Genomic DNA, 10,756 nt, shown 5'->3' on the forward strand with positions numbered 1-10,756 from the left:
TGATCTCTGTAATTGCAAACAAAGGTTTCTGTACCAAATATTAAGTTCTGCTTTTCTGATGTTTCAAATACTTATGTCATGCAATAAAATGCAAATTAATTACTTAAAAATCATACAATGTGATTTTCTGGATTTTTGTTTTAGATTTCGTCTCTCACAGTTGAAGTGTACATATGATAAAAATTACAGACCTCTACATGCTTTGTAAGTAGGAAAACCTGCAAAATCGGCAGTGTATCAAATACTTGTTCTCCCCACTGCACATGCTTCAACATATATATTAATTAAATGTCTAAGGAGCAGGGCTCACATGTCTACATCATTATCTCAGACGAACTGTGACTGCAAGGTGTTGCATGGAAATCCAAGTGTGAAACGTAGCGATTTAAGTTTGGATTCCCTGGAGGTGTTTCACTGATGATAAGAGGGGAAAACATACTAGATTTCATAGTGTTTCAACATATAACACAGTATCAAGTCATTGAAGATCACACATCAAATGAAGGATGAAAGATCTACATTAAAATCTGATTTCTTCTTTTCCCTTCCTCAAAGAAATGATGGCGTTCAAGGTGAGTAATGATAAAACATATTCTCAATTTTCGGTTTTCCAATTTTTACTTGGACACACTCCTGAATATTAGCCTGAGTGCCAGTCTGTTTGTGTTGTCATGCCAACTCCTTGTCACTCATTGTCATATTTGGCTTAACAATGAGCAATGGGGTTGGTAAGAGCACAAACAGATCTGGAACCAGGCTACCTGAATAGCTGAGCTGATTGTCACATTGTTATTTGATGCATTTGATTTCCAGGGTCAGAAAGGCGAACCTGGTGATATCCCTTACGTAAGTCTGTGTTCATACATCTCAGAGACAGTGCATCTGTTAATCAACAATTCATGTGACTTTTGACACCTATTATGACAACTGTTATCAAAAACATTATACTGTCACTTTTATAGCTGAACAACTGTTTTTGTTTGTTTTTTGTTTCCAGGTCGTGGGGCCAGTAGGTCAACCCGGACCAATGGTGAGCACTCTGTAGACATTTCTTTTGTGTAAAAATAAATAAATTCATAAATCAACATATTTGACATAATTATGTTATAAGTTTCTCGTGCTGCTCATTGTAATGGCTGGAATTGAATCAATGGAACTGTACCAAACACATCAAACACATGGATACAACATGTTTGACTCCGTTTCATTGGTTCTATTCCAGCCATTACAATGAGCCCTTCCTCTTATAGCTCCTCCCACCAGCCTCCTCTGGTATACTGTATAGAAGTTCGGCTGGCCCCTCCCCTCTTTGAGGTTCAGTCAGATTCCCTTTACCACACTAGATGGTACTATAGAGTTTCAGTAACCAAGGAGCGTTACCTGATGCTACTACTGCAGCCTCTTTCCACAGCTACAGTGGGAAGACACTACTGCTAGTGTAACATATCATGTGATCATGTTTTCTTGTTATCTGTGTCAATGTTTCAGGGTCCTCCCGGAGCTCATGGGAACAGAGGATACACTGGTTTCAAGGGCAGAAAAGTATGTCTAACACAATGACATTTACATCTAGAGAAGCGTGTTACAATACTGGGATTCAATGTGACCTAGGACTAACACACTATCCTGAGATAACTCACTGCTCTTCAATAGCTTTATGTGTTGAATCTGGTAGACATTTTGAATCATCTCTCTAGTAGTGACGTTCAATACTGTCACTCATGAGTTTTCATATGTTTTCTAAAATCCAGGGTTTACAGGGCCCAGCTGGCATCGATGGGGAACCAGGAGTCCCAGGGAACCCTGGTGAGCCAGGATCCCCCGGCCAGCCCTCACACCCTGGAGTGAGTTTGTCTGTCTGTCTCCCCAGCCTGACACTTCACTGGTGCAGTCTGTAACCTTAATTTCTGGTCAAAAGTGCTTTCCCCCCCGACACTTGTTAGTAAACTGACTGAGAGGGTTGGATTTGGAAAAAATACAGCCATTTTGTATTTTGTTTAGCTTTTTGGCCGAATGTGCTTGCTGTACCTGAAATCATTTTCACCCCAAAACGTCAAGTAAGTAACATGAAGAGACTTGGGGGCTTGTAGGGATAGCTCAGAGGTTCCAAACGTTTTCTATCCCTCTTCTCATTGTACCTGTCCAGTTGAGGGGGAGGTCACTGCACCTATTCTCTTCATACGGAGTCTGTGGTCACCAGTGAAGAACTTCCACACTGTGGTGATGATGAATGAATGACCGTCCTCCTCTCTCCCCCAGGGTCAGCTGGTCTCTCAAATGGCAGCAGGCTTCGGTGAGAAATCAGCTGGGATGATGGGAATGATATCTGGCAACAGGGTGAGTTACTATTAAGTCACCTGGGATGATGGGGATGATATCTGGCAACAGGGTGAGTTACTATTAAATCACCTGGGATGATGGGAATGATATCTGACAACAGGGTGAGTTACTATTAAATCTTCTGTCTTATACAAAAAAGTCCCTGACAACCTCATTGACTGGTAGTCCTTGCTAAGTGTGTGTGTCCATGGGCAGTAGATTGTCAACAAGGAAAGACATACTGTAGAGTATACACTACAGGAGGCTGGTGTTACCTTCATTTGGGAGGACAGGCTCGTGTTGATGGCTGGAGCAGAATTAGTTTAATGGTTGCCATGGTTTCCATGTGTTTGATGCCATTCCATTTGCTCCGTTCCAGCTGCATCCTGTCTTATACATTGTCTTAGGCGGGCTTGATTGAACGACAGTTCATTTACGTTTGTGCCTACATTACTCATTACTCTGTCTCTGTATGTTGTCTCCATGTATATTTTAGGGTGAAGCAGGACCAAGAGGGCCTCCTGGAGCGTCCGGTCAACCAGTAAGTCAAAGATGGTCGACTATATCTACCTATCAGACATCACTTCTTACTGGAGATCATTTCTGTAAGTAAACAGACAGATATGTGATAATTTCCTTTTCCTCCCTGTCTCGTAGGGACCTACAGGGGGGCAGGGGGCCCCAGGAGACGTTGGAGACCCAGGATCCATGGTAAGAACCATGCATAATCTCTGCATCAGTCATCTCTCTGATGCTTTTTTGACTGGGTTTGAATCCTGGTCACCTACATGCTTGAAGACTGTTAGCCCATTGAACTAAAGCCTAGGCATTAGCACAGAGAGCTAACTCAACAAAAAAAGGGCCTAGGCCATTGTTCCCCAACTGGCGGTCCACGGAAATCAGAAATCGGTTCCAAAGTATTCGCGCGCATAATATAGAGTTAAACAGTTTGTGATTGCATTCAAATGTAAGCAAGGTTAGAAATTATTATTTTTTTGGTCAAATATTTGTATCTGTTTGGGCTTCTTGATGTCAATTTGCAGTCTACAAACTATTTGTAATTAAGTTCCTGACCATCCCCTCAATACAAAATCATACCGCGGCTGAATCAACTGACTAATCTTCCTGGTTTAGGCATTATCTCAGGGAGCTAACACAAGTCTTCAGTTCTCAGGCAAAGTTATCATCATCACACCAGCTTGGATCACTGAACTACCTCCGCTACACTCTCATACCATATTGAGGTGTTACACGAATATCTACCAATCACACACCATATTGAGGTGTTACACCAATATCTACCAATCACACACTGTATTGAGGTGTTACACCAATATCTTCCAATCACACACTGTATTGAGGTGTTACACCAATATCTACCAATCACAGTCTGTCTTGAGGTGTTACAGCAATATCTACCAATCACAGTCTGTCTTGAGGTGTTACACCAATATCTACCAATCACAGTCTGTCTTGAGGTGTTACACCAAAATCTACCAATCACAGTCTGTCTTGAGGTGTTACAGCAATATCTACCAATCACAGTCTGTCTTGAGGTGTTACACCAGAGCTATATGTTGTATTGAGGTGTTACACCAGAGCTATATGTTGTATTGACTGTGTGTGATTGGACATGTTGTTTTCATACAGGGTGGCTTTGGTTCCAGAGGACCTGAGGGCCCACCAGGAAAACCAGGACCAGATGTAGGTACTCTACACTCCAACAGAGTCCATGTCCCTGTTCCCCATATAGTGCAATACTTTTGACCAGGACCCATAGGGCCAGTGGTGAGGAACAACCCACATTAGATATGACGTCTTCTGAGTATCAATGAGCCTGGTATGTTGATATTGGTTGCTTTCTGCATATGTTCCTTCATAGTATGTAGTAAGATTAGTGCAGAGTTTTTCCTAGCCACCGTGCTTCTACATCTGCATTGCTTGCTGTTTGGGGTTTTAGGCTGGGTTTCTGTACAGCACTTGGTGACATCAGCTGATGTAAAAGGGCTTTATAAATACATTTGATTATTGATTGATTGCACCGAATATTGTTTTAGTAAGTAGTAGACAAGCCAAAGTAAGTAGGACACAGCCAAAGACCATGGATGCCACTGATCAAAACAGATACAAATGTTATGGAAGTGTAATATCTTGATGCTAATGTAGATTGTAGGTAGCTCTGCATACTTTCTTCAATAGGCGCGGGTTGACAAACTTGTTAGTGCAGGCTACATTAGCACCAATACCTTGGTGTGTCTAACTCTGCCCTAACATGCCATGTTGTGTCATTAACTCGTTCTTTTTAACCTTTATCGGAGATGGTATAATGCCAAGTGACAATTAAACCTCTTGACTATTAGACAACACTAAATACCTAACACACCTTTGTTCAGGATTATACAACGGTGGTAATGCCTTTGAAGTTGGTGTTTGGAGGATACATTGGCTTGGTTTGAAGGCCCGAGACGAACCGTGGCAATATGTCCTCCTGTCATATGTCAGTTGTGCAGAGGAGAGGACAGAGTCAAGAGCAGGACACAGAACTGAGTAAATAACGTACTTTACTCTGAAAAATAAATCAGCCAAAATAATCCACGCAGGGATAACAACCCTAACACACAGGACTAACACAAACCAGGAGTAATCACGCACAAAACATCATGGCAACCAGAGGGTTAAATAGGGAAATAATAATAACTTCATGGGAACCAGGTGTGTACACTCAAGACATAACAAATGGAAAACAGAAACATGGATCGGTGGCAGCTAGAAAGCCGGTGACGACGAGCGCCGAACGCCGCCCGAACAAGGAGAGGCACCAACTTCGGCGGAAGTGGCGACACCTCCAAACACCAGCTTCTTGGGCATGTCACTTTAGCGAACCCAACATGGAGATTTAGATGTTATTTATTGATCTTTGTTCTACATCAAACTTTACTGCATTGAACATCTAGGCTTTACACACCCATCCAGAATCACTTTCACATTATGTTGGAGTGCTGTTTGTTTACCTTTCTGAAGTGCTGTTCATCTGTTGAACCCTTATGAAAAGATATTGCAGTCAGAGTGCAGTATAACAGCAGTACACTGTAATATAACTGTAGTTAGACTGCAATATAACGGTAGTAGGCTGCAAATACGGCGTCCAAAATAAATCAGTCTTTTTTACTACAGTAATTTTGTAGTGTAATTGCAGTGACAGTGCAGTATAACTGCAATCACTGCATCCAAAATACCACAGTTGACTGCAATTAAGTCACTTTTACTGCAGTTTCAAAACCGCAATCTTTTGTTGTAAGGGAAATGCTGTTTGACTATATCTGAGAGAGTGAAAATTACCACTATTTGTTACCTACCTGTACTGTAATATCTTCTAGCAGCTGAGAATGTTATGTGAATATGATGTGTTCCCTTCACAGGGAGAATCTGGCCCAACCGGAATAGATGGAGATAAAGGAGCCGCTGGATCTGCCGTAAGTAACAAACTGTCTTTCAACTGAAACCAACTATCTGTCAGCTTTCAAACAACCAATTATCTGCATTAAATGTCTTTCTCTGTCACTGCAAATCAAATGACAGTTGAATGCAAAGGCATTCGCAAAAACACAATTAATTACACACTTCTTTTATGATAGACATTTTAAGATTTTGATTATACCACTTACAACAATTTCCATATGATTAGAGTGAGTTGTAAGACTGTGGATGGATGTGCTTTATTTTCCCATCCAACTGTACTTAGTTAAGAAAGCAGGTACCATTGCCTTCAACCTAAACTTGAATAGTCTTCATTTTGTAAGTAAAACCAATGAACAATAGTCCACAACTAGAATAGACTGTTGTTTTAATGGGGCCACTGTATGTACTTATACATGTGAAAGTCAAACAGTGATTAAATGTGGTGATTTCCAGGGTGCCAGAGGTTTCCCAGGACTGCCAGGTCTCCCTGGACTGAAAGGCCTTAAGGTCAGCAGCAGCACATGGATGATCACAATGCTCATATCTCTGTACTGTAGTTTGAAGCATGGCTGCATGTACAGTTCTTTAAATAGTTAACTTGCCACTGTGCTGTTATGAACTTCTGTGAGATTCGTTAGAGCCTAGAACAGACCTGATCAGAACTGATGAGCTAATGTCTCATCAACAGGGTCATACAGGTCTTCTAGGAGCGAGAGGTCAATCTGGTGCTGCTGGGTCAAAGGTAAACTCATCATCATGCATATCTGTATATTTGTGCTGCTTCGCAAGGTTAGTATCTAAAAATGATCTGTTTCTGTTTGAAATTGCTGCACATATCGTGACTCTCTCTCTGTGTGTGTGTGTGTGTGTGTGTGTGTGTGTGTGTGTGTGTGTGTGTGTGTGTGTGTGTGTGTGTGTGTGTGTGTGTGTGTGTGTGTGTGTGTGTGTGTGTGTGTGTGTCTGTGTGTGTGTGTGTGTGTGTGTGTGTGTGTGTGTGTGTTATTTTACAGGGCCCATCAGGTACTCCTGGTGGAATGGGGCCCCCTGGTCCTGCGGTAGGTCATAATCAATTAGTTAATTGATAATAAATGATTATATGATTGTAACACCTGTTACTCACACACACCAATAGCTGTAAATACCCTGTTATGTGTCCAATCTATTAGTGAGGAGTGTAATATTATGTGAAACACGATACTATATATTGTAGGGTCCAGCAGGAATGCAAGGGGAGAGAGGAAGGAGTGGCACAACTGGACCTGTGGTAAGAGAGATATGACTACTACTACTATAACTCTACATTACACAGCTCCCTCTCTTCAATCCATTGATTGCCCACCTGAATTAAATTGATCTGAGGTCAGTTGTTATTCAACATGTGGCATGAGGCATCATTGGTTTATATGTAGGTTCAAAATGTTTTGTTTTGGCTTATCAGTGACACATGTTTTAACCTTTGTTTTTATTTTTGATTTATCCAGGCGAGTCAATTAAGAACAAATTCTTATTTACAATGACATCCTGGCTTACAATGACAGCCTATGCTGCCACTGTCCTCCTATGGTGATGTGCATTGAGGATGAGATGATAGAGGTGAATTTGTCAAATCTTCTTTCAGTTGTGCATCTCTCTCCATACAGGGGAAACGTGGTGAATCTGGACATATTGGGAAAGCAGGACCACAGGTACGACCTCTAACATCCAACAAAACATCACCCTTCATATCAAATGATTATAATACACAAATCAGTATTACAAATTCAATATAACAAATGAAAAGCAACACTGTATCTACTCAAAATACACTATTTTCCTGAAAGCCAGTATAAAAGTGTTCTACATTTACAAATCAGCAGTGATGTTAACTGGGAAAAAGTGATGTTTCCAGTACTAACCAACACCAGAAGTGTGTCCAAAATGGCTCCCTATTTCCTATATAGTGTCTATAGTGTGAAGGGAATAAGGGGCCATTTTGGATACAGCCCCAGGTGTGGATGACATGCAGCCTACTGTACCAACCAACCATCTTGGATGTGATGTGATTCTAGGGTCCTATGGGGATCACTGGAGCTCTAGGATTCCCAGGTAGTCCAGGTATAAAGGTGAGTACTGTTCATTCTTTAATAGTCCTCTTCTTCACACCAGCCATGTACTAAATATTGGTGACTCAAACGTATAACCCAGTCCTTCCCCCTCAGAATTACATTTCATTCTAAACAGGCCCATTCGGACTACTCTATTCCGATAAAGATGTTTTTATGAGGGTGTTTTTATGAGGGTGTTTGTTCATTATGAGCTATGCATCTGTTCAACAACGGTTGATTAGAGTGCATGTAAACACACTCTGACTGTGACACTGTTGTCTCCAGGGGCAACCAGGGCCCCAAGGAGCACGAGGAACAGGGGGCCAGCAAGGACCAAGAGGGGAGGCCGGACGCGTGGGATTGGCTGGAGCTACGGGAATTCAGGTGTTTGGCTAATTCATGATGCTAATAATCTCTACACCTACGGTAACTGTACTATCAACAACTCACCACTTCAGGGTGTAGACTGATTCACTGAAAATGTTCCTGAATCTGGTTTCTGATTGAAACGTCCATTGAAAGTACATTTTATGCTTAACTGACTTGTCGGGTTAAATTAAGTTTTAAAAAATGACATAAAAAACATGTTGATTTCTGTAGGGTCCAACAGGAACAGAGGGTGCTGCCGGAGCCAAAGGACCATCCGTATGTATAACTTCACCTACTTTCATCTCTCCTTGTTCATCTCCTTGTTCAGCTACTCCCTTCTCCTCCCCTCAATCTAATGTATCTCTCACCTTCCAATCATCCAAATATTAATATCTGATGTATTGTTCATTATTATGTATTATGTAAAATCCTTGAATGTATGTAACAGGGTGTTGGCCCCGACATGCCATGCTGTCTGGACAGTAGACTACAGCTTGTCCTGTTAGAATGGGCCCTGGCACAGAGACAGTAGACTACAGCCTGTCCTGTTAGAATGGGCCCTGGCACAGAGTCACAGAGACAGTAGACTACAGCCTGTTCTGTTAGAATGGGCCCTGGCACAGAGTCACAGAGACAGTAGACTACAGCCTGTCCTGTTAGAATGGGCCCTGGCACAGAGTCACAGAGACAGTAGACTACAGCCTGTCCTGTTAGAATGGGCCCTGGCACAGAGTCACAGAGACAGTAGACTACAGCTTGTCCTGTTAGAATGGGCCCTGGCACAGAGACAGTAGACTACAGCTTGTCCTGTTAGAATGGGCCCTGGTACAGAGTCACAGAGACAGTAGACTACAGCCTGTCCTGTTAGAATGGGCCCTGGTACAGAGTCACAGAGACAGTAGACTACAGCCTGTCCTGTTAGAATGGGCCCTGGCACAGAGTCACAGAGACAGTAGACTACAGCCTGTCCTGTTAGAATGGGACCTGTCATAGAGACAGTAGACTACAGCCTGTCCTGTTAGAATGGGCCCTGGCACAGAGTCACAGAGACAGTAGACTACAGCCTGTCCTGTTAGAATGGGCCCTGGCACATAGTTACAGAGACAGTAGACTACAGCCTGTCCTGTTAGAATGGGCGCTGGTACAGAGTCACAGAGACAGTAGACTACAGCTTGTCCTGTTAGAATGGGCCCTGGCACAGAGTCACAGAGACAGTAGACTACAGCCTGTCTTGTTAGAATGGGCCCTGGCACAGAGTCACAGAGACAGTAGACTACAGCCTGTCCTGTTAGAATGGGCCCTGGCACAGAGTCACAGAGACAGTAGACTACAGCCTGTCCTGTTAGAATGGGCCCTGGTACAGAGTCACAGAGACAGTAGACTACAGCCTGTCCTGTTAGAATGGGCCCTGGCACAGAGTCACAGAGACAGTAGACTACAGCCTGTTCTGTTAGAATGGGACCTGTCATAGAGACAGTAGACTACAGCCTGTCCTGTTAGAATGGGCCCTGGTACAGAGTCACAGAGACAGTAGACTACAGCCTGTCCTGTTAGAATGGGCCCTGGCACAGAGTCACAGAGACAGTAGACTACAGCCTGTCCTGTTAGAATGGGCCCTGGCACAGAGTCACAGAGACAAAAGGCAGCCTGTCCTGTAAGAAAAGTCATTCATTGATGTCAATTTGTGAACACAGATTATATACCTATTTTAGGCATAATGATGTGATTTCTACCCCAGGGAGCTCCAGGTATCCAGGGTCTGACTGGACTGCTTGGCCCCGCGGGGCCCCCCGGACCACAGGGAACCACTGGACTGCCCGGGCCTAAGGGCCAACTGGTAAGAGATTTGTTGTTTAATTTTGACCACTCATTTCATTGTTTTGCTCAAGAATGGTTGTTAGGTCCCTAGCTGTTACAAAGGTCATAGGAACTACTGCTGGTTTCCATGCTCCAGTTAAAATGCTATCATATGGCTACATGTTCATAACGCCGTCAGGAAAAGCTAGCTCTCAAACCTTGAGATCGTACATTGTCAGTAGACTTGAAAAACAATGTCATGTGAAACATCTATCCATCATATTCTTCTCTTCTCACAAGGGTGATTTAGGTGTTCCCGGATTCAAAGGAGAGGCTGGATTCAAAGGAGAATCTGTAAGATATACAATCCGTCATAATGAATGTATCTCTAATTACATGGTTTAATAATGTACAATAGCAACAACCTGCCTTTCAACACATGCATGTCACATGCATGTGACGTTGAAAGGCAGGTTATGTTGTAAGGCAGGTTATGTTGAAAGGCAGGTTATGCTGGCGCTGGTTTCTTTCTGAATGGGGTACATATCTATCTGAGCCTTCCTCCAAAGTTCAGCTTGTTCACTTCATTTATTGGGCCTTTGACAGAAATGTCTCTTGCATTATCGAGCAATGAGTTAAAGACAACATCAAGGGTAGCAACATTTTCCACTTGGCTATTCCTTCAGTCTAGACCAGCTTTAAAGTGCTTAGTGCATGTTGAGCAGTTT

The 10,756-nt window shown here is 42.7% G+C and overlaps 1 protein-coding gene and 1 long non-coding RNA gene across 2 annotated transcripts; both read left to right on the top strand.

Annotated features, from left to right (window-relative positions):
* The first annotated feature begins 807 nt into the window (after positions 1-807).
* On the top strand, positions 808-1,835 carry LOC129845777 (uncharacterized). The gene is made up of 4 exons (XR_008758102.1): positions 808-846; positions 998-1,030; positions 1,489-1,542; positions 1,752-1,835. It is a non-coding gene; the product is annotated as an uncharacterized LOC129845777 (long non-coding RNA).
* A 1,147-nt stretch (positions 1,836-2,982) lies between these two features.
* On the top strand, positions 2,983-10,386 carry LOC129845780 (collagen alpha-1(I) chain-like). Its single transcript, XM_055913691.1, has 13 exons — positions 2,983-3,030; positions 3,970-4,023; positions 5,739-5,792; positions 6,232-6,285; positions 6,467-6,520; positions 6,789-6,833; positions 6,989-7,042; positions 7,419-7,463; positions 7,827-7,880; positions 8,148-8,246; positions 8,463-8,507; positions 9,970-10,068; positions 10,357-10,386. Exons 1-13 carry the CDS (start codon positions 3,028-3,030, stop codon positions 10,384-10,386), a joined length of 690 nt encoding a protein of 229 aa, XP_055769666.1. The 5' UTR covers positions 2,983-3,027.
* Positions 10,387-10,756: the final 370 nt, after the last annotated feature.

This window comes from Salvelinus fontinalis, unplaced genomic scaffold (genome assembly GCF_029448725.1).
Source record: "Salvelinus fontinalis isolate EN_2023a unplaced genomic scaffold, ASM2944872v1 scaffold_0365, whole genome shotgun sequence".
NCBI classification, from domain to species: Eukaryota; Metazoa; Chordata; class Actinopteri; order Salmoniformes; family Salmonidae; genus Salvelinus; species Salvelinus fontinalis.